General features: G+C 42.1%; 2 protein-coding genes and 1 long non-coding RNA gene across 4 annotated transcripts; 2 read left to right on the plus strand and 1 right to left on the minus strand.

Annotated features, from left to right (window-relative positions):
* Positions 1-526: 526 nt before the first annotated feature.
* si:ch73-95l15.5 (uncharacterized) lies at positions 527-13,765 on the plus strand. Of its 2 annotated transcripts, none has more exons than XM_013275051.3 (11): positions 527-736; positions 4,562-4,772; positions 4,852-5,858; positions 6,075-6,218; positions 8,383-8,463; positions 9,379-9,495; positions 9,757-9,906; positions 10,208-10,366; positions 11,195-11,347; positions 11,892-12,083; positions 12,904-13,765. In XM_013275051.3, the coding sequence occupies exons 2-11, from the start codon at positions 4,601-4,603 to the stop codon at positions 13,006-13,008; spliced, it is 2,280 nt and encodes a 759-aa protein (XP_013130505.1). In that variant the 5' UTR covers positions 527-736; positions 4,562-4,600; the 3' UTR covers positions 13,009-13,765. The 2 variants fall into 2 exon arrangements, with proteins under 2 accessions (XP_013130505.1, XP_013130504.1); XM_013275050.3 differs by having other exon boundaries at positions 528-736; positions 6,072-6,218.
* Positions 13,766-14,377: 612 nt separating this feature from the next.
* tektl1 (tektin like 1) lies at positions 14,378-24,978 on the plus strand. Its single transcript, XM_005456065.4, has 8 exons — positions 14,378-15,174; positions 17,099-17,383; positions 17,670-17,774; positions 19,018-19,168; positions 21,524-21,690; positions 21,769-21,864; positions 21,937-22,050; positions 22,877-24,978. Exons 1-8 carry the CDS (start codon positions 14,845-14,847, stop codon positions 23,072-23,074), a joined length of 1,446 nt encoding a protein of 481 aa, XP_005456122.1. The 5' UTR covers positions 14,378-14,844; the 3' UTR covers positions 23,075-24,978.
* LOC112848116 (uncharacterized) lies at positions 23,687-26,790 on the minus strand. The gene is made up of 2 exons (XR_003222057.1): positions 26,542-26,790; positions 23,687-26,292 (listed from the first exon to the last, which is right to left on the minus strand). It is a non-coding gene; the product is annotated as an uncharacterized LOC112848116 (long non-coding RNA).
* Positions 26,791-27,939: the final 1,149 nt, after the last annotated feature.

Genomic DNA, 27,939 nt, shown 5'->3' on the forward strand with positions numbered 1-27,939 from the left:
AACACATTAACAAGAGAATTCTGAGTAAAACCAAAGTTACTTTGCCTAGTAACTCGTTACTCTGAAAGTAACGAGTAACTTGAAGTAACTGAGTTACTTTTGATAGAAGTAACTAGTAATGTAACTAAGTTACTAATTTAAAGTAACTTACCCAACACTGTATGTGACAGAATAACATAAAAATGACTTTGTATTTGACCCTGTAGCTGAATTACTTAAAAAAGTCAGAGTCAATAAGTGGATCTGTAATAATTAATGATTTTAGATCCACTTATTGTGTAACAGTACTACCACTAATGAGTGTTAAATATATAAATAAAAACACATGGAAAGTCCAGGCCTGTTTAATCCAGTAATGCTTGCAGTACTTTAAGAAAATTAAAAATGCTTCCATAACAGAAAGGCCGATTGCGTGTCTCATTACGTTAGTGAAAGCAGGCGTGGTAGTGGGCCTATGAGTCAGCGTAGAGCCACACGAGAGCAGTAACGATCTTTACTGACTCGCTCCAGCTGTTGCTCTTTAACAGGTATGACCGGTGACGTCAGTAAGGTGACACCCACCTCTCCTCCTCCTCTCCGGTGTGTTGCAACGCAGCTCCGGCTCAGTTCCCGGTGGAGATTTTTCTGGTTGGAAATCTTTTGTGTCTCCTGCTTCTTTCTTTCTGTCGCGACCATGAAGCTTTCCGGCGGCTCTTTCAAACCTTCCTCCCTCTGAGAAGCCCGCAGGACCTTCAGCGTAAGTTGATACCGATTTAAAAACTTTCCCGTGGATTTGTCCCGTGCTGGTTCAACTGCGCCGCTTTCGTGCGCTGACGCTGCTTTCACGTTGAATCGCTGGACCTCGGTAGCTTAAAATAGAGGGAGATAGACGGAGTTGGAATGTTTTCCACTGGATGGGGATGGGTTTCCTTTTTGGAAACATGTCGTGGGACAGAACAGGCTGGGGTTTAAAACAGCTGAGCGCCCTTTGAAGGGCGAAAGCCGCACGGAGGGACTGAAAGCTGGAAAGACCGATTCATTCATCGACAGTCTGGCTGCAATTCACTGTCAGCGTGGCTCAAGGTCAACGTGTCCCGCCCTGTGGGGAGCTACTGTAAACAGCCTGCAGCTGCAGACAGCACAGGGCGCAAAACATCCACGGAGGGAACAGAAAGCTGTAAATCAGAGCACCAGTCAGGCTGCTGATAATGTCAGGCTCTTTAGCTTCATCAGAACGAGTCGTGCTAAGTGTGAAGGCAGCTGGAAAATGCAGACAAGTAATTCTCAGCCACACCGTTGCCTATAATGAATGCTGTACCAGAAGAAATTCATTACCTTCTCAGTAAGTTAGTATACCACTGTGACAATACATTATAGTGGAACTAGAACAATATACTGTAATGTGCAGGCAGGATCCCCAGGGGAAGAATGGCGATTGGAGTGGACTTGAAGATGAACAGGTGTTGGTAGGTATGGTGAAGAGTGCAGAAGGACAGATGGTAGTAGTTTGTTTCAAAAGGCTGGGCATGGCTAAAGTGAACACTTCATCAAGACAGAAGGCTATATGTAACAGTGGGGGAGTATATCTTATGCAAAAGGAACAGTCGGAAAGAGAGAATGTAGCTGGGCAGGATTGGATGTCTGCAGGCTGTAAGATGGCTTTGAAAATGAAGAAGAGAAAGCAAATGAAGGCAGAGGCAAGGATTAAATGGTGGAAGATGATTCATTGTGGAGCTGGCAAAGGCCCTGGGTGATAGGAAAGAGTTACCAAATGACTGAGGAAGCACAGCAGAAGTACTGAGGGAAACTGCCAGAAGTTTGTTTGGTCTATCCTCTGGACAGAGGACTGAGGACAAGAAGACTTGGTGGTGGAATGAGGAAGTGCAAAAAGGTATTCGAGGAAAAAATGGTATAGTCAAGTATGTAGACAGGAGTACTGAAAGGTTAAGTGTACAGCAAAGGAAAAGTGAGTTGTGTTTGAGGCTGAACACTAAAGAAGGAGAAAAGGACTTGTAATGATTGGTTAGGCAGAGAGGTCGAGCTAGAAAGATGTGCTGCAGGTTAGAGTGATTCAGAATAGAGATGGAACTTTCATAACATTTTAAGAGAGTGTGCTAGGAAGATGGAAGAAGTACTTTGAGGATCTGATGACTGAAGAAAATGAGAAAGAGAGGAGGGTTACTAGGACAGATGGAGGAAAGCTAGAGAATGAGGAAGTGCAGAGGATTAAAAGGAAGTGAGGGCAGCTATGAAGAGTGGAAAGGTGGTTTGCCCCGATGACAAACCTGTGGAGTTGTAGCGATGTCAGAGACGGCAATGGGGTTTCTAATCAGATTGTTTAACAGAATCTTGGATCTACTAATCCATTTCAACAATAAGGTTGATGTGCAGAGTTGTAGTAACAGAAGGATGAAGAGGATGAGCCACACCATGAAGATATGGGAAAGAATTGTTGAAGCTAGGTTATGAAGAGAGGTGAGGATCAGGGAGCATCAGTACATCATGCTGAGAAACAGCTCCACACACGTGATGTTTACTTTGAAGTGTTGACTGAGAAGCATAGAGAAGAGAGGGTCAAAGGTTGACAGGTGAGGTCAGGCAGGAGTATCTGTGGAGTATCATGTTGTCAAACAGCACTGTGACCTGTAGTGGGAGCAGGTAGAGGTACAATAGAAACAAAACCAAATACATGTGAAAGAGCGTGATTCAGGTGGTGCAGTGAACATGCAAGGAGCAGAAACAATGAAGGTAGATGTTTAAATACCTGTTGTTGAGAATGCAGGCAGGGTGGAGTGGGTGGAGACGAGCGTCAGGGTGATTTGTGACAGAAGGATAGCAGGCAGAGAGAAAGGGAAGGTTTTACGAGATGGTAGGGAGACATGCTGTGAGACGGTGGCGGAGTTGAAGGTGTTAAAGTTTGTATTGGGAGGGACGGATTAGAAATGGGAGGGACGGCTCAGGGTGAGCATTTTTGAAACAAAGTTAGAGAGGCGAGGCTGAGGTGGTTTAGACATTTGCACAGGAGGGATGGTGGATATGATGGAGACAGGATGTTGAATAGGGTGACCAACCGTCCTCTTTTTCCCCGGACATGTCCACTTTTCACATTCTGTCCGGGGCGTCAGGGGGGATTTTCGAGATTGATGAAAATGTCCGTGTTTTTTTCCATGGGCCTACAGAGGACCCATATGTGTGACGTCACCACCCTGCTGCTTTGTGAGTGGTTGTTCTGCCTCACAGACGGGACACAGTGCGCCTGATGACGTTTAAAAGATGCCAAAGTGCAAGTGCAGCTTTTCAGACGAACTGCAAAAGAAATATCACTCGTACCGTTGCGGTACTGGTAATTTTCCTTATACAGATGAGGCCTGTACCATTATTTAAGTTATTTTTTGCCCTTGTTGACTTGTAAACGCCTATATGACATTTTTTATTTCACCATTCATTAATCGCACAGAGAAGACATTGTTTAAATATGTGAAAATTTTCTTTAAGCAAACAGTATTATTACAGTTCTTCATGACTGGGCCAAGTGTCCTCTTTTTTGGAAATCAAAATATGGTCACCCTAATGTTGAAGATGGAGCTGCCAGGCATTTATGAACGTACTGATGGAGGACAAGCAGAGGGTTGGTGTGACAGAGGAGGAGGCCAAAGAAGAACACTGTACTCTGCAGAGCGCTCAAAATATACTAACATAATATATTTTCTGTTGACATCAAATTAACCCAGTGACACAAAGAAACCAGCTTGAGCTTCTTCTCGTCATGTAAAGGCAAACATCATAAAAATGCACAACCCTGTTTCCAGAAATGTTGACATGTTTGAAAATGATATATATCAAATAAAGAGTCAGAGAATAGAGAAAAACCTCCCTACACAAGGGACAAGGGTGGAAAAATACTAATGGATGTTATCTTTGGATCCTCAAGCTGGACTTACATTAAAACACACGTGGTTCTGAAGTGGAAATCACTTTGTGGCCTTACAACAGACCAGTGTTGGAACCATAAATGGACGTTAAAACTCCACCAAGCAAAACAAAAGGAAACAAAAGGAGACCAGAAAGAAATAAGATCCAGAATCCCAGCAGCTCTCTCTGGGCCCCGTTTGTGATGGACTGGGTGGAAGGAAAAGCTTTGTGGTTCTGATCAATCAAAATCCAAAATTGTGTGTGGAAATCATGGAATTTTTGTCCACCAGTCCAAAAAGGAAAGGGACCGTCCAGCTAATGTGCATAGTTCAAAAGCAAACTTTCTACCTAATATTGATCATATAGTGTCACAACACCAGGCCTTCACTAGTACATGATGAACATTTCTATCAGTATCTCTATGAAACTTCAAACTCACCCCAACAAAACCAACTCAAGATGGACATGAATAATATTTGATACCATATCAGATTTTATTTTAATTCGTTTCACCTTTTTATGCACTTCTTCTCTGTACATCAGTCTTGATTAAAGAGCACTGACTGACAGAAATCTGCAGAATAAATATAATTTTCACTAAAGTCTCCCCTTGAGGCCGGCCGCCCTTCTCGATTCCCACATTTAAGCTTAATTCTGCTTTAATTTACAGTTTCCACATCTATTGGACAACAAGGGGAAGAAGTCCAAAATGTCCTCCAGCAGTAAAAATGACCAGTGCCAAATATGTGGCGGAGCTCTCCAGGGAAACCAACGGCGCTGGCTGTTTGGGGGCCAGAATAAGAAGACTGGTCAGCCTCAGACCCCAACAGGGTCCCTGAGAGGAGGGAGCCGGTCCCAGTCATCACAGAGCAGCTCCTGGGGTGGGTATAGAGCTTAAAAAATGCTTAACATATTGTAATAAAGTTAAAAAAGGATTAAATGTTTTGTTTCTCTTCACAGGCAGCACGTTATCTCTTGGTTCCTCTGTTTCTCTCTCCAAGTCCCTGATGTCCGTGAGCTCCCCCTCCAAGAGCGTGGATCTGCTCGCGGTGTTGACCCACATACTGGGGCAGTCTGTACCACGGGGCGGCGGGCAGGGGGAGTTTGTGTGTGGCAAATGTGTGTGCCTGCTAGAACGCGTGTTCAAGTTTGACACGGTCATAGCCAGGGTGAGGGTGCTTTCGTCTGAGCGCCTTCAGAAGCTGACACAGGAGAGGGATAAAATCAGACAGTGGGTGCGCCAAAACTACTGCCAGAGGCATCTGCAGGACTTTCAGAGCAGAAGCAGCACCAGCGAGGAGGAAGGTGAGGTGGAGAAGGAAGGCTACAGGGAGATGCTCAAGGAAAACATGGCGCTCTCAGAGTACGAGTGCTGGTCAGAGAAGTGGGACACGTGTCCGTATTTTATCAGAACGGGGAAAAGATGCAGAAAAGGGAAGGGGTGCGAAGGCTGCGATTCCTTACGGGTGTCCGACTCGGATTATGAGTCAGTTTGTGGGGTTCCTCGTCACATGCCTTTCCAGCCCTTTTCCCCGTTGTCCCAGGACAGATCCCAGAGCGTGCCCCTCCACTGGCAGAGGGTGCCATCCGTCAACTCCAGCCCAGCCTCGCTGGCAGGGTCCAGTCTCTCGTTACGAGCTCCTTCCCGCACGGAGTCCATTCAGTCTCTTGATTCTCTGGATGGGAATGACCCCTTTGATTCAACGAGTGACCAGTCAGTCAACTTCATGCTGAGAGAGCTGAGAAGTATTGGAGGGAAGCCGGTCAGTTCGCCATCAGGGAGTAAGATCCCCATTCTGGGCAAAAGGGATGGGAGGTACCTGGGAAAAATCGAGGAGACTGCATCACCCACAGTGACCAGGGTGCTGAACTTCAGGGAAGTGGAGAACGGAGGGGATGAAATGGATGAAGAGGATGGGGATGTCCTGACATTGCTGAGGGACGAGTTCATGCCTCTTCACAGAGAGGTGAGTGTGCCATAGAAGATCATGCAGGCCTGGATGAACTTTGAGCAGTTGCCGTGTGTGCTCCTAGCTGTAAATATTGACTGTGTGCTGCAATAGTTTATCCAGGAACAGCTGCAGCTTGTCCAAACGTCCAACGTGATTAGAATTACGCGTTGTGTGTATTGCATAATACCCCACACCATGTTAATCTAAAGCTTTTTTAAAATTTTTTAGAAGACTACTGCTAGAGTCCATCATGGTATCAGGCACCTAAAAGACAAACTTGACCAAGCTGCGTCCCGCATCAGGACCCTGGAGGCCGAGCTGAAACATGGGAGAAGCAAACAAGTGGAAGTCAACGGATCACAAGACTGGGCCCCTGTAAGCTTTCAGTTTGTTCTTTAGATGTTGAATAAAAAAAATGAATCTAGTTTCCAGTTTGAAAAAAGCTTTAAAGTCCTTAAAATTTGCGTTCTCTCAAAAGGTTGGCAGGGCCTGTAAGAAAAATGTCCTACTTCTCACTCGATTTGTGACCTCGTTAAACTGAGGTCTTTGATTAAAACGCAGCATGATGTTCACTTTATAAATTATAGTCTTACTTTAATTCATATGGATGATGAAGCGGGTCATGATTACTGCATGGGTGTCTTAGAAATTCATAATGTCTGAGTTGAAAAAACAAACAAAAAGATGGCAACAGTCAAAATTTAAAAGGTGCAGCTTGAGATTGGGATGTCACAGTGGGTAACGTCACAGTGGCATCACACTGGTTTCTTTGATTGCCAACATTTCTCTTGTGGATATGAGAGCAAATGCAAAGCCAGAGACTGGGAGGTGAAATTCTATCAATATCTGTGAAAACATCTCATTCTAGGCTTCGGTAGTCCAAAGGCCAGATTCACTAACTGGGGAGAAATACTTGCCTGGTATCTGGACTAGCTTGAAGTGTAAAGTGAATGGAGATGCTGATGATATTGTGATTTAAGAGAGATTTATTTATTACCACAGTTATTTTTATCCGCTGTCACACGAGGTAAATGCCTCCAGCCTTTTTTTTGCTAAGAAGAAAAACAGGTTTATTACGGCAGTGTGACACTGCAGCTCCTCTGTCACATGTCCAAACAGCTCCGTGAGCCACCCTGCCAGTGTTGACCGAGTACAAATATAGCATTATGAAAGGAATGGAGGTTGGGTGGATGGTTTTGTATCTGTGCAGGGTGTGTCTACATTTCCTCATTTTCAGGTGCACATAAAGACACGCACAACACAAACACACTCACAGCCTCTCACTGGAATCTTCCCCGACCAGTGGAGTTTGCCCCGGGCTCGGTAGTCTTATGATAGAGGATATCATTAACCGGCCTCATGACCTGTCACAGCGAGGCTGCTGTGTTCACATGGTGAACATTATTAATAATTAATGTGAAATCTCTGAAAATAGCAGCAGGTTTAAACGTGACATTTAAGTTACTAATTTAGCCCCGAGCAGATTCAGTTTATTTTGTTTTTGTTTTTTTTCCAGGAAACTGATTTATTTAAATTCAGTACTCGCTCTCTTTTAGCTTTCTTTGACCTCCAGCAGGGAAGAGTTTGCCTCATGAACAGATGAATGTTTTTTTATGTTCCATTAAAAACCTGAAACTGCCTCCTGCTGCCTCTGGCTTGTAACTGTAAGAAATGGGCTGAACTGAAACATAAATCTCTCTCATGAATACAGTCACAACAGCCACCTATTCTCTCATGGTCTCTTCATCACATTATATTGAGACCTTTCAGTTTTAAAGCAGTGTTGTATGATTACAGATCAACGAATGAGGTTTTTTTTTTTTTTTTTTTTGCTCTTTTGAAAATTTGGTATTTAATTTCTGAGTCGATCCCAGGCTGCCTCCTGGCTGCATGCCAAATATCCTTGGGCAAGATACTAACCCCATGTTTGCCTACTGGTGGTGGTCAGAGGGCCCGGTGGCGCCAGTGTCCGGCAGCCTCGCCTCTGTCAGTGCGCCCCAGGGTGGCTGTGGCTACAACGTAGCTTGCCATTGCCAGTGTGTGAATGTGTGTGTGAATGGGTGAATGACTGAATGTAGTGTAAAGCGCTTTGGGGTCCTTAGGGACTGAGTAAAGCGCTATACAAATGCAGGCCATTTACCATTTATTAAATGTTTTGAGGTTATCACACAGCAGGTAGGAATAGTTGTAATTACTGTCACTATCACTATTTAAACAATGCTGAGAATTTTCATTGATTACTCCATAGAAAATAAATCTTTGTGTAATTATTTTTTATTATTTTCCTATTAAGTAAATACACCAAATATTTAATGGGTTTAAGTTCTCAAATAGAACATTTGTATCTCTTTTTTAAAATTATTTTTTAAAAGTAGGTAAACTCTGAGGCAATACCATTTCAAACAAACAATAAATAATTACACGATAATCAATAATGGAAATGGTCGTCCTTAAACTCTCTGATGAGGTACTGGAGTCTGAGCTGGTCCATAGCTCCTCTGTGACTTTTGAATGAAGCTGTTTGTTCTCTTTCCTCCAGCTGGTCCAGGAAAAGGAGGCTGGCAGTTCCCTGCTGCAGAGCCTCGGCCTCTCCCTGCACAGCCGCGAGCGTCTGATCCAGGTGGGTGAGGTGGAAAGCATTGCGGCAGCTGGAGCTGCTGCCGCCGAGGCTCTGACTCGAAAGCTCTCTGGAATGTTGTTTTTCTTTGAAGCTGCTGTACGTTTAAAGTGGCAGTGCCAAATCTGTGTTCACACGACTGATCGGAGAAAGCTTTCATCACGACTGCTGGTGTTTGTAGCTATTTGTCATGTTGATGATTAACAGCAGGAGTATTTGTGGACTCAAACACACACCAAAAACACAAAACAGGACTGACCTAGCAGAAAGATTTTCTTACCTGAAGGTTATTGGAGGATCATGGAGACTATTAATGAGAATATTTACATTTTGGGTTAAAGATAATGTAATAGGATGGAGCTTTTCAGTTACTAAAAAGATTAGAAGATTATCATTGTCCACATAAAATACAATATGATGATATAATTAGTTGGTTTTAGATGTGCGTGTGGACAGAGGCTGGCTCGTCTCTAGTTTTACACTTGCTGTTTTCCTCTTTTCCAGTCTTTATGCTGTGCTAACAAGCTACTGGCTCCAGCTTACTTTGTTTAGTGCTTAGTAAATATATGCTACAAAAGGAGAACCATGTCCTGTAATGTTTAAAGCAGCAGAACCAACATAATACTGACATTTTTAGTAGTACACTTCATTTTCTGTTGGTTCACACCTTTGCCTTCTTTAGACTTGAACACGGCGAGTTGTGGTTTTAAACAGATTTGAGCATGTCCGTGTGCCTGCTTCTCACTTGCATCCATATCAAGTCATTGCCTCTGGTTAACTCTCTGTAATGGTTTTGCTTTAAAAGCTCGCTGTAATCCTCGTTTAGAAAGGATTTAAATCATTTAACATCCAAAAAATGCAGGTAAAATGTCTTCCCTGATCACGAATGTGTTCAGACAGATATTTCCTGTCTTCCAGGAGTGTACGGGTCTGATCAGCAGGCTGTGTGTGGAGGAGGGAGCTGGGACTGAGCTGGCCAACAAGCTGACTGAGAAACTGGCTGAGAACTTGAGAGAGATTATCTCTGACAACAAGGTTAGAGCTGCGCTGTCTGTCATTCTCATGCTGATTGTTGACATTATAGCAAAGCTTGCTCTGCTTATGATGACACATATTACCCGCTCAGTGAAGCATGGCGGTTGTCAGCACAAGCAAACACATTTTTGCTGATAGTCAGCAAACTGAGCCCTCTTGTCCCTGAAAGGCTGGAAGTCCTGTGATGGACACTTTTTATTCAGTTCAATATTATGTTTATTTTCTGTCGATGAGCTGATTGTTTCATTTTTTGATCTTCAGGCTGCGCTGGAGGCTCTGAGGTCTGAAATGACTGAAAAAGAGAAGAGCATGGAGAACGAGATCGAGGCTCTGAGGAAGGCTGGACGAGACCGAGAGAGAGACCTGGACACCCTCAACGCTGTGCTGCAGTGCAACCAGGATGTCATCAGTGTAAGACCACACACTGTCACTGCCACAGGGGTGGTCTCATGTTTGGCTGTGCCTCCATTTCTTTTTGATACGAGGTTAGAGATGCAGGACAAACTCGGGGAATATAAAACAATCCTGTCATCTCCTCTCATGCTGTTTATTTTGCAGGCATGCTCATTCATACATTGCATACATACTGATCTGTTTATTTGGTTACACTTTATTTCATTCAAGTACTCGCAATTAAATGCAAAACACAGCCGCACGCTCGGCACTTCAGTCGTGCTGCATGTACTTGAAGCTCTCTCTGTTTTTGACTCAGGACCTGCGGGTGGCTCTGGGAGAGAAGGAGCAACTGCTGAAGGAGGTGGAGAAAGAGAGGGAATTGTGGAGGCAGAGGGACGGGGCCCTCACTGCTGTCCTGCAGGAGAAGGAGGCTCTGATCCGCACCTTCAAAGAGCAGCTGGAGAAAGGGGTGGAGGTAATACACCTGCAGCCAAACAAACCTCTCTGAAGGTTCTCCTTTTACTGTCCTGTGGCCTTAAAACACAAGATATTTAAATGTTCTTGCACAGCATTCACAGAAGCAGGGCAGAAAAACCCCAAAGTAGCCCTGCCCTCCTTAACGGTTGGGGCTCGGTGTAGTCTGCTGATGCTTCAGTGCTTTGAGAGCAAATCTCAAATCTGTCTTCATTGGAGGTTTGTTGGAGCTGTATGCAGAGAGACAGGAACAGCCTGGCACTAAACAGGAAGTGACCAGATTTTGTGCAAACACAGAATGAACCTGGAGTAGCATCAGCAAATCTAACAAGTTAGCTCTATATCAGTTTAGATTATGAATTAAATGCATTGAATTAAATCACTATAATGAAAAAGCTTCACCTGTATTTAGCATGGACATGAACACAAACACCCACCAGTCATTAGTGTGCTAGCAGTATAATTATGAGCCTGTCTGTGTGCTTATTTAGCAAGTCCCCGGGAAACGCTGTCCATGCACTTGTGGGCAGTTATGAGTTAACTTTCACTAATAACCAAAGCTGCTTCTATCATCAGTCAGATGTGATTAAAAACTAGTTAAAAAGGTTCCCCTGCAAGCTTTACTTCCATCACAATTTTTATATTTCTGTATTCTCCCCCAGATTTAAAGTCAGGATCTTTTTAGTGCCATGTCTCTCGTATTATTAGGATATTACATGACTTCTCTGTGTGGCTGGATGAATTCTGCATTCCTCCCTCTGTACGGCTGAGCTGAGGTTTGTCAGTAAATACTGACTTCAGTGAGCAGAAACGTGTCATTTTCTTCCAGGCTCTCTCAGATTCTGTGACTGGCCAGCAGTCAGGAGGGGGCGGGGCTGAACTGGCAGCTATGTTGAAGGATCAAGAGGAAAGCAGCGCCACCTTGTGCCAGGAGGTCACCAAGCTTACCATGACCCTGCGGGAATACCAGGACATGGTGCAGGTGGGAGATTAGCCTGGCCAAAGGAGTTAATTATTTCTAGTTAATTAGAAAACTGAAAAAGCAAAAAGCAGCTGAGTTTGTGATGAATTTCCACTTTTACCTAATAATTCTGCATTAAACAGACATTCATAGTTTATAATAGATTATAAGACAGAAACTTTTGAAAATACAGGGGAAAAATTACAATTTAAACTTTTTAACGTACCAAAAATAATGTGAAAAATTATTAAGTTCCAGCTTCTCTGATCAAGCGGTTAAACTTATTTTGAATGTACCTTTCCTACAGGTTAGAGCAAGTGATTTACAGAAATGACAGGAAATTTAAAAAATGGTATAACTGAATAATCTAACCAGTAAAAATGCTGCTCTTCCAAAACAATGTGGTGCTTCTTTTTTTAGAAATTGCTTCTAATCAGTGCTGGCTGGAAAACCACACTGAAATTCAAAATGAAATCATCATCATAAGCTGCCTCCAGTTTGTGACCCTGACGTTCCGCATCACAGCCACAACACGTCTGAGCCGTTCTTTCCGCTTTTTCACCAGAGTCAGCAGGAGAGTCACAGTCGGACGGTGTCCTCTCTGACAGCTCAGCTCAGAGACGCTCGGCAGGAGCTGAGGGAGAAGGAGAAGGAGAAGAAGGAGGCGGACCGAGCGCTGCAGAACGACAGGGAGGACCGAGAGCGAGGCGAGAGGAGACTCAGGGACAGCCTGGAGAAGAGGGACAAACTCATCGAGGTAAAGAAGCAATTCGTGCCACTCTGAAGCATTTTAGCCAGCTACTCTGAACCCCTCAAATCTGATGTAACAAAAATAAAAGCTTTAAAATATTTAGCATTTGTGTCAATAAATATTAAAAAGCTTTTTATCCCAAGGAAGATGCGCTTCTGCTGCACATGGCAGTGTCTCAGAACATTTGAGCTTCATTAACAGCTCAGTAACAATACTGTCAGCGTGTTTGCTCAGCCAATGAGAACACTGAATCACTGTATGCACCTGTCAGCTTGATTGGAGGTCATGTTTGCTGAATCCACCCATAGATTTCTGTCCAGGATTCTTTGAGTGCCCCATCTGCTCTCTTTTATAATAATACTGATACTTGATGTTTCTTTAACATTTATTGTTGGGCAGATAATAAGAAGTGAGTGAGTGCCAGTGTTTGTGTATATCCTTGCTGTCATAAATGTGAAGACAGAGCACCTGATACAGGGCCTAAGATTTGTGGTGGAAAGCACTGCTGCTTACATCTGGTACTGATATCCTCCTCACACCACGCAGTAAAGAATCTGTTCTTCATTGCGGTCTTTAGGCTTCGTTTTGACCAAAATATTACAGAAGGTATGAAACACTGCACTAATTTAGGAACTTATCAAAATTATGAACCTTTCTGTTTGTGTTTCTGCACGACGTGAAGAATCGTTAAGCTCAGACAGGTGGTTTTTGTTTTTTGCTTACCACTTGAATTCAAATATTACTTCTTGGTTAAGTTGTCTGAATTGTCTACAGAACTAACAATGAACTCACTGTACTTATGAGTTCTTTTTTTTTCTTTTTAAAGCAAATCCTTCTGGATGCTGAGGAGCGGGACCATCTGTTCAGAGAGCTGCAGCAGAACCTGCAGAACAAACGTGAACCTTTGACAGCCGTCAAACACACACTGTGATGGAGGAGGAGGAGGAGCCAGGCTGACACACTGTACCGACACCATGCAAACTCACTGCACAAAGATAGAGGAGCACTTTGCACTTTCCGCACCTCCTTTGTGCCTCCTGAGCATATTTATCGTGGTGTACATTAAGTCTATTTATATTTATCCGCACAGATTAATGAGACTTGAAGGAAAGAACTGCTTTTCTCTGTGGAGTGAGTGAGACGGTGTGATTGTTTTCTGGATGGGGAAATGTCATGTCTGGGCTCTCGTAGCTGGACGTTTAATACTTGATTCAGAAACGAGCAGATTACTGTATAAATGTGATTTTGAATGTAACGGGTTTAGGCAGTGAGATCATTTCATGCAGCGGGAACATTTCTGAATGGTGTGATTGTCCTTTAGGACAGGAGCGGGCACAATATCGCTTTAAAAGTTTTTTTGTTTTTTGTTTTTTGCCTAATTCTAATCTTTAAAGCTCTTTATGGTGGCGTCTTGTATTCATCTTTTTTTTCCCTTAGTACAGAACTGCCTAGTTGTTGTTTACAGTGCTGATGTCGCGCTTTGTGGAGGTGGAAACGTGCAACCAAAGAAATGTTTTTAACTGTTTTAATTTTCCATTTTTCGTTGTCTCGCTTTCTATTTTTCTGGAATTATTTTCAACCGTCTTTAGTGTGTACATGTCTCATATTGTTGGTCGGGGACTGAGACATTTTTTCCCCCATTTTTTTGCCTTTTAGCTCAAGAGGATTAAAAACTCTGATCCAAATAAGTTAAGTCTGCAGTTCTTATTATTTTAAACTGCATTTCAACTTGTCCTTCCTTAAAGGGACATTTCACTCCAGAATTAAAGTTCAATATGTTTACCTTTGGACTGCTCTGCCATTTATCCATCTAGTTTTGTTTTAGTAGTGATCCGTCTCTTTAATATAATGTAAGTAAACAGTTCTCACTCCGTGGTATTCAAAGCAAACCACATGTTTGAAAAACTCAGCAGCAATGTCTCTTTTCGAGCCACTTGGAAAAAAATTCACAAACCTAACGTGAGCAGTTCCACCAACCCTGAGAAGTGTACGTCTAATATTACAGCTCAACCAAGAGGAACGGCTTTAATGTTTAGATGCTGTCAGACTGTCGTGAGCACGAGTCTCTCATTGTGGGAAAGTGCACGCTTTGATTTGTACAGTAATACAGGAGGAGTGATTCAGTGCTGTCAGTCACAAAGTAGGCACAAGCTAAAGGAGACTCTGTTTTATTTTCTACTTAACTCTAATGTAGATGAGACTTCACAGCGCATTCTATCAACTAAAACCATAAACTCATCAGGAAGGCATTTAGGGTCAAAGATCACGGGAGCCAAGGGGGCCCTCAGGGACTCGACCCCTGCTGGTCATTATAGAGAATGCAGGTTTAAGGCACTGTCTAAGTTAAATTTTAATTTCAGTCAGATTTTATATTTAAAAACACGCACATTCACAGAGCTCCTGACTTCCTCCTCCTGAAGCTTTAAAAGCATGACCCTTAAAGCTGTAGACTTCCACTCCCACCTGTTGCAGAATTCTCCCATGTCTTATAGTTTGTCTTGTTTTTAAGTAAACGGTCTTTCAGCCCTCGCTTTTCTTCAAAGAACCAGATACAAAGTAGAGAGGAGCACCGATGCGCCACAGCTGTGTTTCAGTCTTTTAAGAGTTTCTGTGAAAGTTGAAGGGGGAGACTACGCTGTGTGCTGCATGTCCTCTGTTCCATTTTCTCTCCAATCACCAAACAGCTTGGAGTTTCTAGTTACTTTAGCTGCTGTTGCTATGGAGATGACACAAAGTTTTCACCCTGGATACTTGGTAGCAGTCACAGATGAGGCCAGTTCATAGCATAGAGATGCAGGTTCAGTCGGTTCCCCTCGGCTCTGTCACCATCGGACCGCAGTCCTGGCGCGAGGGTACGGTCCGCTCCATTCGGCGTGCTGAGCGGCTGGTCCGGCAGACTCGAGCCGGGCGGCCCGCTGCGTGCAGCCAGCCCCGAAGCGGCAGCTGCAGCGCCGCTGCAGGAGTCAGCCTAAAGCGCTCAGACGGCACAGCGGAAGTCACAGCCAGAGATAAGATAACCGCGGAGGCGTGCAGACCGAGGAGTCGTGACTGCGTCTGCAACAAGAAGATATCAAGGCCCCAAAGTGCAGGAGCCATGGTGAGACAAACAATCCACAGTGGGCCAGGATGGTGTGAAAGTCTGAAGTTATAGATTTTAAAAATAAATGTATGTGAACTATTGTAAACTAGCGTTCACAGTTACAAGAATCCATATGAAAGCGTTTATCATTACAAACCAGCTTAGAAGAGTCCTCTGGGTGGATGGAGGTGGAGGGGATTGGGAAATCAGTAGTTTATTATTGAAGATGAAACGTGTCTCGTTTTCCTCACAGACATACTCTCCCACTTCCCTTTAGTTTCCTTTATTTAGCGTCAAAGGGAGAAAGCGAAGGTGAACACTGTAAAAACTTTCAAATGAGATTATTTAGACTATAAACAATTAGTTTTATGTTGTTTTGAAATTCAGTGTCTAAATGAAGTCTAAGTGTTATTTGCATAATTCTTCAAGGCAGAAATCTGTATATTGAATTAAGCTGGTTAGTGTTGAGAGCCTTGAAGTTTCACCTCTGATCCAAAAGGTCGTTGCAGTCGCCTTCTTTTAAAACTATCATTACCTGGATGACCGAGAACCTACACAGGCAGTTAAGCAGCTTCAAGTAAGAGTGTTTGGAGGGGAGGGGGGTCAATAACAGAGGAGGGTGGCCCACAGGAAATCAGGATATACTGTGCATGTGTGAGTGATTTTTCTGGGTGATGTTCAGCTCTTTGCCCTCCCACTGATGTATTGCATGTATGTGGCTGCAGGAGAGTTTAAATTTCATTTTATATTGAATAATTATGAATAACTCTTTTGCTCTGTTATTAAGTCAAGTCAGCTTTATTTGTAGAGCACATTTAAAAGACATCAAGTCTCGGCCAAAGTACTGAACAGAGGGACATCGAATAAAAGAAAGAATTAAGATAAATTAGGTAAAGAAGATTACAAAACATCCATATATATACACACAAGCAGACTAGTATATATACTTGTCTATACAAGCATATATGTACACATACATATACATGCATATATGTATACACAGACACAGGTATGCACGTGGACATAAATACATATATACATATACACATGCATACAGCATCCAATGAGAGACCAGAATAACTAAGACAGAATAAAAAGTCTTAATTAGTCTCTTTAATTATGTCATAACCCTGCATGAGTAACTGTTTTAGCATCAAAATATACTAAAAGTACCTAAATTGAAATTACTCATGATGCATTAACACATTAATGTCACAGGAGGTGATTTTAATTACTTATGTACTGCTGAGTAGCTTTATCTACATTAATACAGCATTATACATATTTGTAGATTTAAAATCTGCAAAGCAAAAATAATGGTGTGGTGCACACGGATGTGGAGTATTTGCTTCCTGGATTAAAGCATCTAGAAAACAGAATAACAGACAAAATATTTAAACAACGTCTATTAAAACTGTACTTCAACAAAGTATTTAAGTAAACTGCTGATACTACATTCCACTGCTCATCCTATCCATGCCCTCATCCTGTGGTGTCGGGCATTATGAGCTCAACAGCACTCTGGTCCAGTGGCATGCAGACATTAAATTTATGGGGTATCACACTGAAAAGGTTGGAATCTCAGCTCTTAGAGAGCCAGGAGGAGATTTTTTAAGAGATAAACAGACTGAAACATTCTTTACTGAACAATGCAGAGCAGCTCCATCCAATGAAAAGCCCACTGAGGAAAGTACAGCTTTATAAATCAGCAATATTTTGCACTTGTTGGTGGAGGCAGAGCTAAGTGAACAATTGCAGTCCAGTTCATTTAAGACTCTCATCTCAGACATTTTAAGACTTAAAAACGTCTTTATTTTCTTAGTCTTTCTATATTAAAAGCCTTCACTTGTTTTTATTTAGATTTTCATCGTCTGCATTTTTAAAGATGACTGAAGTTTTTGAGTGTTGGACTCAAACATTGAGCTTGAACTTTCTTTTTAAGTTCCCTGGTGGCTCTCAGAGGACACCTGTGGTCCCGTTCCCACCTTCCAGCCTGCGTGAGCAGTGTGCTGGAGCCAGTGTTGCTGTAGTTGCTGACTACATGCGCAGAGTTCGGGAGGTGGAGGTCCAGCTGCGCAGACAGGCTGGCAGAGTGACCGAGGAAGGTGTCAAGCTGGAGAGGGAGCGAGGTCACCTGGAGAGGATGCTGCGCAGCCTCAGGACCAATCTGACCATCAACCAGAAGAGCTCAGAGGGGAGAACCAGGAGGCCATGCACCACTGAGACGGCAAGCTTACACAACACTTAAAATGCTGAAATTCTTCTGTCTACTTTGGTGTTAAAGATGCTCAACCATGGTGCAGTATTTTCTGCCCGGGACCTCAGGATAGCTTTCAGGATTTCAAGTGCAAAAACTTGCCAACATGCCTCACGCATATACAGCATTAAATCTTTATTACTTCCAGTATCAGCTGATACCTTTGCACATCACTGAGAGTTAATCCAGCACCGAGGATTATTTGATGAAGTTCAGAGCTGTAGACTGAGGCCCTGACAGGTCTGCCCCTTTGCAGGAGAGAGATGGTGCTGATTACTTGCTGCTGTGGGAGAGGAGAGAGCTGGCTGAGCTGAAACAGGATCTGGAGGGAACACTGAAAACCACACTGTGCCAGCTTCAGGTGATTTACAGTCCTCTGTCTTCATCGCTTGACTTGTTTTCCCTCCACTCTACCCTCGGAGGCATGAGAGAGGTTAGAAAAACAACAGTGCTCAGGTATCACTAACCTCCACCCTTCTGCTTTAGATTTGCTTTTGTTGTTGTTGGATTTAAAGGGACAGTTTACATGTTTTTCCTCCATCCTGTAGCTCCATTTATCCACCTAAACTGTTCTGATGTGAGACGAGTGCCTTCTCTTAAATTTAACACATTTAAAAATCCACAAATCTTCTGAGCAGTTTTGTGACTAGTTTGGTGGATGTAGGTGGTAGAAAAAAATAGTTCCTTTGTTGTTGTGGTTGTGTTGTGGTTCTTTGAATGGCGAGTGCCATTAAGTTGCATTATATTCACAAAAAGGCATCGACCCACTGATAAGATGCTAATGTGAGGTTTCTGTTTTAGAGGGAGTTGTCCAGTCTCGTTGGTTAGACAGAACTACAGGCCAGAGGAAACATATGTAAATTCACTTTTGAGGTGAACTGTTCCTTTAAGGTAAACTCAAGGATATCAGGGGATGAGTAACAGGAAGTTACAGCCATGTAGCATATATCTTTGAGGCTGCTAAACTTAACATGTTTATGTTTACTGGGTTACTGAAACTCTGCTGCGTTCATATCCAGGCTGTTGATACCTCGGCTAGCTGAATTAAGAACTGAAAGACTGCATGCTCTCCCTGTGCCTGCGTGGGTTTCTTTTGGCTGCTGCAGCTTTTCCCCACAGAAGAACTGCTTGTTGATTCTGAATAGGCTGTATGTGTGAATGTGAGCTTGAATGAAGGTCTTTCTGTGTTGGCCCTGTGATAGACAGGGACATGTCCAGGGTCTATTCCACCATTTGCTTTATGAGCTGGGATGCTGGGATAAGCTAAAGGCCCGAATGCCCCTGAACTGGATGGTTTGTTTGTTGTCAAGCATTGGCTAAGTAGCACTGAACAGAAAGTATAACTGGCGGTGTTAGCCTGAGTCAAGTATAATGTACATAGACTGTACAGAAAGATACACATAGCCACTGTGAAATAACTGATTGGTTTGTGGTTTGCATTTTCAGTCAAAAAAACAAACACTTGCAAATCTCACATATTTTATTTAATGAAACTTTTTATTGTTATTTTTTACTACATTTTTCAGTCTGCAAAGTAACCCGTATCTATATATTTATCTGTCAGCTGCTGTCCTAACGCGTTCTTTCCTGCCTTCTTCTTTAAGGCCCTGGGTGAGAGCAGCAGACAGCTGCTGCACTGTGCCAGTGAGAGGGCTCGAGTACTGGAACTGCTCCCTCTCAGTGGCTCTGCTGGAGGACATGACTCTGCACCTCAGACCTTTATCAAAACAGATCCCATCAGCCCCTTTACTCCAGGTACACTCAGGACAAGAAGCCATCGCTAAGAAATTATATAAGAAATAAGTGCAGATTTTGCCAAATATCAGTGAAACAAGTGAGAAAAAGAACAGCACAGTTCTTACACCACACATTAATTATATATATTCAAAACAAGATCTTAAAAAAAGAGAAGTATATACTATACTGTAGTATATACTGTATATACTTACAAAAAACAGAAGTATATATCTGTTTTTTGTAATTTCTCACAGCACTTTTAATACATGACATACATATATATATATATATATATATGTATATATATATGTATATATATATATATGTAGACACTACTAAAACAACACCATGCTACTATGGCTCTCCAAGACATTCCAAGACTCTATGCTTGCACTTTAATTAAACCAATTAGTTGCTGTGTGTCTGGTCACCAGTGTTGGGACTAACGCGTTATTAAGTAACGCGTTACAGTAACTACGTTATTATTGTGGTAACGAGCACGGTAACTAGTTATTATGCCAAAACCAGGAACGCGTTACTCGTTACTGGGATTTAGATAGGCTCGTTACTCGTTACTTCGTGTGGTGGATATCGCGGAGCTTCCACAGATTCAATAACATTAGCAAGTGGTGGAAGCCAGCAGGTGGATGAAGGAAAAGGGAGGCAAGAGGAGAGACCCGAAGCGGCCGCCGGTCCGCGTGTCAGGTGAACTGAACTTCAGGTAAGAAGTTATGACCTGCAGTCTATCAGTCAGATATAAACCAAGTTTAGGTGGAGTTTATTTTTGGTATGCTGACATTTTCGTACTGCGTGCTAGCTAGCATGACAGAGTTTCTATACAGCTGGGTGGGTGCTATGTTACTGATGTTGAACTTTATTTTGTTCATACGGTTAATTATTAGAGTTGCCAACCGTCCCATAAAAAACAGAATCGTCTGGTATTCAGAGAAAATATTACGCGTTTCGTACTGAGGTGAAAAGGAACACAGTTTGTCCCGGACTTCAGCTACAATGAAAAAGACACAAAGCTGAAGCTGCACAGCTGCCTCTTCTTCTCTCATTCTCTCCTGTTTCTACTACAATCACGAAACTGATCAATGATCAGCTGATCGGCTTTTCTCTCTTGTTTATTTATCGCCCACTTTGCGCCAGTAAGAGGAAGCCAGCAGATGTCGCGCTAAACAACAGCAGCACGTTTAAGCTTGATCAGCTGTTGTTAGAATTTATTTAATATTAATTTCTAGTATCAGCTGATGTTTGCTGGAGCCACAGCTGTAAAGCTGCTGGTCATGATATCGGTTTGGTTATCTGGTGAGAGGGAAACATGCAGATGAGACCAGGAGATGTCCTTACTGAATCATCAGAGCTGAACAGGTGATGGAGAAACATGTTTACCTTTTAGGTGACATGGATGAGTTGAAGGGAAGTTATGAACTGTTTCTGAGAGACAAATAACACCAGCATCCTTTTCTACGTAGCTGACAGCTGGTAACTGTGCAGGGGCGGGTCTAGCAAAGTGTTGCCAGGGGTCCAGGTAGGGCATTAACAGGGAAAGGAGGGGACAAGGAAATACTTTTCTTTATTATTCTCATTTAAAATGTCTCGCTTTTAAAAAAATAATTATCTGAGTCTTACAACAAACAATTGATAGATTGATACATATATACCATCAGAACAGTGTACATCACTGTCACAACAGTGTTTATTTTCATTCAAAGGCTTTATGATTTTTCCTATAATGGTGGGCCGGTCTCTAGTCAAAATGCCCGGGACGATTTTTTTGTCTCAGTCCAGCTCTGTATGCAGCTCATCTGCAGTCTGGAGTTACCTACATCTTCCTATTCAGAAAGCAGAATTTCTGAGTTCTGAGTACAATCAAAAGCACCACGACTGCAGTTTTTGTGTTGGATGTAAAAAGCAGGCTAGAATCATGGCGGCGGTCAACGACGGTCCAGGCGTGGGATTTCTCTCGTGGAAATGTGCACATTATTTTTTCCTTTCTATTGGTAGGTGGCACAGTGCACTTGTGGCAAGTAAGCAAGCTAGAAGACTGGCAGTCTTGCTGGGTATCCAGTTACGGAAGCAACACATTAACAAGAGAATTCTGAGTAAAACCAAAGTTACTTTCCCTAGTAACTAGTTACTCTGAAAGTAACGAGTAACTTGAAGTAACTGAGTTACTTTTTTAGAGAAGTAACTAGTAATGTAACTAAGTTACTAATTTAAAGTAACTTACCCAACACTGCTGGTCACTAATCTACACAGCCAGTGTCCCTGCTCACACTCACAGAAAGAGCAGATCATGTCAAAACAGATCTCCTGTGTCCTCAGGATTAAAATACACGGATAGGATATATCCCGCTTCTCTTGCAGAGTGTAAAAAGGCTTTAGAGTCGTCCACTCTGAGGGTCAACCAGTCGCAGCTACTGAGAGAAACCATCAGACGGACACTAACCAGCGCCATCAACAGGCAGAAAGCTGCTCATCGCGCTGTCAACGACGGCCTGGTGAAAAAAATTGCAGAGACAGTCACTCTGCAGGTAAAAACATCCTAAAGTAATGCAGAAGTGCATTTTGTCAGTGTAATAACACATACTTAACCTTCATTCTTTCTGTAGCAAAATCTGGCGCTGATGTCTGCAGCCACCCGGCAGGCCATGTTTCGTAAGCAGAGGGAGATCGACTGCATTCGTCACAGCCACGACAGAGCACAGGTCAGAGAGGGTGTGAAGCATGTTTATCTGAGATTTCATGAAAACGTTTGGCTCACGCTGTCCTGCTCACAGGGTCCAGAGTACAGCGGTGATCTTCTGTCCAGAGAGAAGCTCAATAGGCCTCTGGTGAAGGTTTATCAGAGACACCCGGGGACACAGTTACCTGAAGCCGCTCAGCTCATTCAGGTGCGTCCGACACACATTCGGCTGCCACATTCATTATCATACTTCATGAAGTGTGTTTTGGCCTTTACCTCGTCCTGATGTCAGATATCTGAGTCTTTGGCTGCTGCGGTTACGTGTGTGTGTTTGCACTGTGATGCTAAGCTGGGAGTGTACTCTAAGTCAATCGGACCTTTTGTGCTGAAACGACTAAGCTAACAGACTCTGAAAACTCTGCTACAGGTGTGTCAACATGGACGCTGCCTTTCACATGCATATTAAACCAGTGATAACATGAACATAATTAATCTGCAGCTTTAATATTTCCAATCATGTTTTCTTTTTTACAATCTGGTAACATTCAATAACTTTGCTGATTACTGATGGATAAATATTTAATACACATTTGTAAAAAAGAAAAAAAAAGCTAAATACAGGGTGAGCTGAATGCTCTGAGGTGATGTTAGCTTGTACTTCAACTCTGCAGCAACTACTTTGCATGATGATTATCTGCAGAAACCGAAGCTGAGACTTGTTTCTAAATTCTGCCTCATGCATTTTAACATTTGCAAAAATAAATTGTGACCTCAAAGCAGAACAATAGGCGTGAAGCACAGTCTCACTCTTCAACCCAGTCTTTAAAATTATACTTAATAATGCTTTGCATGTCAGATACGACTAAAAGTAAACACAAACTGAACATTTACCCGGATTCATATCATTATCATTATGGAGTACAATGGCTGGTGTTCACATGTATTAAAAAAGCAAAGTGGTTTAACACTAACCCCCTCATTTAGTCTCAGACAAACGAAATCGTTTTGAAATGTGTTTCCTGTGTGTCTCTCAGGGCGGTGCAGCGCTCAGACGATGTCTTAAGTCCTCTGAGGGTGAGCTGGGGAAGCTGCAGCGAACGTGTCTGCAGCTGCTGGATGACCTGCAGGACAAGAGAGCTGCAGCTCAGGTGGACGCAGCTGTGGTCCGCATGAGGCGTCAGCAGGTCGACAAGCAAGCCATGCCCGCTTTCCTCCAGCAAGGGGCGCTGTGATGCTAATTTAGTTAGTGATGAGAACTATTTACAGTTTAAAGAACATTAGAACAGCTTGAAAATGCACTTTAAGGTAAAATGTTTATGCACAGTCTTGTTTCTTTGGCTTTTTTTAATGTTTTTTCTAAGCGTTTAGTTTTAGTTGAACTGTCGTGCATCATCATACATATTTAATACACAAGTGATCTGCAAATTTCAGAAAAAACATATTTTTTTCACAAACCCAAACATTACATGCTTCAACTGAGAAAATATACAATTTTGTGAATATTAGCTCATTTTGAATTTGATGTAGAAACAGGCTCATGGTTACCACTGTGTGGCGGTGTCCTGTGTCCCCTCTTCTTCTATATCCAGTCCCTAAATATCCGAGGTCTGGGGAGAGCAGCTGCTGGACCTTTGGTCCTTTTCTTCTCTGATAGCTGACTCTAGCTGCTTAACAGTTGTATTTCTTGTTTCACGATGCTTCGAGTATTTTCTTTTGATGAAAGGTCTGGAATGCAAGCAGGCCACTCCAGCACTGAGTTCTGATAATAAGTCAGATTGTCCCTCTCGTCCTCAGTCCGGAGGACACAGCATCCATGTTTTCCAGTAAGAATTTCAGATTTCAGGTTGTCCACAGAACAATTTTCCACTTGGCCTTTTAACAAGCTTTTTCCCAGAGACGTTCTTTGCATAGATGTGTGTTACCCTGCATTTGGGGATGGCACAGAGAGCTGTGTTCAAAGACTGTGATTTCTGGAAATGTTGCTGAGTCCATGCAGTTGTTTCCATGACTGAATCATGTTGGTTTTTTAATGCAGGGCTGCCTGAGGGTCCAAAGATCACAAACATACAGTTTAGATTTTTGACTTTATCGTCATTTGCATATCACCATCATGCAGATGATGAGATAGTTTTTTACACTGAGGAGTGTTATTATAATTTTTAATGTCAATCCCAGACTGTCATCTTCTGTTAGTACAGCCCATCCAAAAATCCTGTTCTCCAGATTTAAATTCTAGTGTGTCTGAGCCGTCTGATTTCAGGATGGATATTCTAACCAAACTGTTCGCTGATAGCTTCATGCTGAATCATCTTGTTAAATATGACAACTTCTGGCTTGAAAAAATGAGCATTAGAGCAGCAAAACACCATCTTTGACACTTAAAATACAAAATCAAAGACCATGGGGTATGTTTGTTGTTTGCAACCAACAGCCATCTGGAACCATCATCAAGTGGCCACTCAAAGAATTGCAGCATTTAGGAATCGCATTCTAAATACTGCAGACTGTCATTCTGCAGTCTGGCCTGATAGAATAGCCCTTTATTGTCATTGTTATTGTGATTTACAGTAGGGGGGATGAAATAAAATAAAGAGAGCTTTGCCTTCTCTTACTGGAGAGTTTTCCTAGAAGAGTTGAAGTTTAACGCCTGTGCTGTTAGGGTGAAATCTTCAGCAGCTCCACAGAATTCAGCTCTGGGTTTGAAACCAGTCTAATTCTGTGGGTTTATCTCAAGACAGCGTATCACTCCACAGACACACAGACACTTTCGTTCTGATCTAATTAGGTTATTTTGTAGTGAAATAACACATCACCATAATGGAAAGAATGACCTTTTGTATGCCTGAAAAACAGAAACAGGAAAAAGTATCCAGAGATGGAGTAATTTGATTATCTTATCTAACCACACAATAATCTCATACTGCAGATTATTTCAATACAAACACTATGAACAAATCTTACTGTGAAAAAACATGAAATCACCCTGTTTTCAGTTTGAAACTGTGGGACTGTTCATTGCTTCTACTCACTTTTCTAGTCATGGGACTGCAGGTCACTTGACATCCCTCCCACCAAACTCAACGTCTTTCATTAGGAGATGAGATGTGATTTAATAAACCTGCCCTGCTTTACCTCAGTACAGACACATGTCATGTCATTCTTTAGAAAAAGAAAAAAGCTTAATACCTTCTACTTTTTCCATATTTTAAGCTACACAGATGTGGATTTTCTTCATAAAGCCCCGTTGATTATCTTAAGTCTGAATGGACCTTTTCTAAGCAGCCATGGCTTGGAACAGAAGTCTAGCAGTCTAATTTAATCATAAGGAGTGGGGTGGGAGATTCTCCCAGAGTTGATTAAGGGAATATTAAGAGAAACCAGTAAGAGATTTACCTTCAGATCTCTGTGGCTGCGCCGTCTGCGTGAAGCCGGTTTGTAAAACTTCAGCTTTAAATTAAAAAAACAAACAAAAACAACTTGATTTTTTTGAATTCAAGATGAAAACAGCTGATTCATTCTAGAAAATATTCTGAAAGAAACGCCTTTAAGAACTGAAGCGTCGACTGGCAGGAGGATTTTCTCCCTGTGAGACAGAAACATCAGTGATGTCGAAGCTGCTTGGCTCTCTGCTTCTCCTGTGTTTACTTCCAGCTGTGGGTAAGTCAGCAAATACAGTGTGTGCATGCTTCTGCTTGTGTGTTTAAAGGCACAATCCATGCAGCTATAGCAGACAGAAAGCTCCAAGGCTAACATCAATATTAAAAACCTTATTTTCTTGCATAATTAAAATCTATTATTTTTCCCTCATTGTTTGATGTATGAAATTTTTGGAAAAGAACTGTTTAAGTAGCTGTAATGTAAGACGGAGAAACATGTGACTGGGAAACTGGAACAATTACACCTTAAAAAAACTGCCAAAATAAAATTCTTTTAAAATACAGAAATATTTTTGTTTAATAATGAATATGTTTGATCTTTATATTACTTGTATATATAAAAAACCTCTTTGTGTCGCATGAGAAATATCAAAGTGTAGTAACAATCAGAGGTAGTTAAGATAGAAGAGTTTAAATAGCTGAGGCAAACAGTGCACAAGAGAGTGCACGCAGGGTGGAGTGGGTGGAGATGAGACAGAAGGATACATGTGAGAGTAAAAGGGAAGGTTTATAAGACGGTAGTGAGACCTGCTGTGATGTATGGTTTGGAGACTGTGGCACTGATAAAACGACATGAGGCAGGATTTCACTGAGAGTGACCGGACGGACAGGATTAGAAACTAATATATCAGAAGAGGCGAGCCTGAGTTTGTTTGGACATGCGCAGAGAAGGGATGGTGGATATGTTTTAGAAAGGATATTTAATACCAGGCAGGAGGAAAAGTGGAAGACCTCAGAGAAGATGCGTGATGTGGTGGAGCAGGACCTGCAGATGACGACCTCAAAGGAAGCAGCTGAAAGAAGAAGTGGTTAACATTCGTGTTAGTGGTAAAGATAAAGCAGTGTGTTTCATCATATTAGGGCTGCAACAAATAAATATTCTAACCACTGATTAATCTTGGTGATTAATCGTTTTGAAGTACATTTTAAAAAGCAGTTTAAAAGACATCGGTTTTTACCATCCTCGCATTTTTTTTTTAATTATTATTATTATTATTATGATTCAGTTGACTTATTTACTGTTGCTCACACGCAAAACTCACATCTGTACTTCAGCTCCCCTCTTCTGTTACACCTGTGTGTTCCCCACCATCTCCCCTCTGGACTGCATCAGATTCCCCCTGAAGTGTCCACCTGGGCAGCTCTGCCTGTCCAGCCGAGCCGTGGGTGAGAAAGGTGAGTTCAACTCGAGTCACTGAAAGTCAAATTTAAATGAATCAAAACTGAGAAAAAGAAGCGAGAAAGGTCAGCGCCCGGCTCGGGGAGGAGTGTGTCAGTGTGATTTGCTTCTTTCTTTCAGGGGACTTCCGTGTGGTTTTGTACGAGAAGAGCTGCGTCCTGCCCTCCCTGTGCGGAATCACGGGTGAAAAATACGCGCTGGGACTCAACTTCACCTTCATCAATGAATGCTGCAACACTCACTTGTGTAATGACGCTGCTATATCTGCTGCCCCCTACTGGACTGGGACATTATTCACACTTCTAACTCTGTACTCCGTTTGGTGAATAGTCAATGATATGAAGCAGTTTGGCAGAGATAAAGTTCCTTTTTCCGCCCTCTAATGGACAAAAGCTATACTAAACTTTTTTTTAAACAATATATTTATTTATTTTTACTCTAACAGTAAATCAGTAAAAATAAGGCAAGCACACCAGTGCAATGTACAAATTTAAAACAAACATGTCCTGATAAATTTTCTGTTGGATCCAAATATCTCACAACATTAAAAAAAACAAAAACTTTTTGTCATTCACTATATGCAGTTCTTCAAGGTTTGAGTCCTATTTATAACATTTTGTCTTCATTAATTTTTGCTCATTTTTATGATATGTCTGTGTTTCTGGATACAAACCAAGAAGATCCTTGAATCTGATGGAATATCATTTGAGATAATCCTCTCATCCAAAAATTGTTTTCATCTTTCTGTGATGCCAATCACAGTGAAACAGGCTTCCTTTTGCTTCTGCACATTTAGTTCATATGCATATTTATATCGTAACAATTTACCCGCATTAACCAGTTACAGTTTATTAATCTGAGGCATGTATTCACCTGCTGATATTTTCATTTTAAAATCTTTGTTCTGTGCATTTATTTCATGATGTGCAGTTTCTGACGAGCAGGATGGAAACGTTCTAAAATACTGATATGACTGCTTTTCTTTAACAGTCCTTTGTATATATCAGCAGGTGTTTTTGGAGGTCCACTGAGTTAAATATGTTGGTTTTACAGAGCATGGACCTGTAGAAATGTAAAGGTTTTTTATTCGGATTGAATTGATTCCTGTTATTGAAACGGTCAGGATAAGAACAGAGTGTGGAAGACAGATGGTGAATCTTTTCACTCCTTTTAGAACACAAACATTGATGAATCACAGCTAGAAGAGAAGCCTGGCACCATAATGTAGGCATAGATTAAACATCCAGGGTACCAACACTCG

This window comes from Oreochromis niloticus, linkage group LG11 (genome assembly GCF_001858045.2).
Source record: "Oreochromis niloticus isolate F11D_XX linkage group LG11, O_niloticus_UMD_NMBU, whole genome shotgun sequence".
Classification (NCBI taxonomy): domain Eukaryota; kingdom Metazoa; phylum Chordata; class Actinopteri; order Cichliformes; family Cichlidae; genus Oreochromis; species Oreochromis niloticus.

Bases quoted from the DNA above. Each gene is read 5' to 3' on its own strand.
- si:ch73-95l15.5 (XM_013275050.3), top strand. From the start codon at position 4,601: ATGTCCTCCAGCAGTAAAAATGACCAGTGCCAAATATGTGGCGGAGCT. The intron at 9,496-9,756 runs GTTAGAGCTGCG...TTTGATCTTCAG, and splicing joins AGATTATCTCTGACAACAAG to GCTGCGCTGGAGGCTCTGAG. The intron at 10,367-11,194 runs GTAATACACCTG...ATTTTCTTCCAG, and splicing joins AGCTGGAGAAAGGGGTGGAG to GCTCTCTCAGATTCTGTGAC.
- tektl1 (XM_005456065.4), top strand. From the start codon at position 14,845: ATGAGGCCAGTTCATAGCATAGAGATGCAGGTTCAGTCGGTTCCCCTC. The intron at 19,169-21,523 runs GTACACTCAGGA...CTTCTCTTGCAG, and splicing joins CATCAGCCCCTTTACTCCAG to AGTGTAAAAAGGCTTTAGAG. The intron at 21,691-21,768 runs GTAAAAACATCC...TTCTTTCTGTAG, and splicing joins CAGAGACAGTCACTCTGCAG to CAAAATCTGGCGCTGATGTC.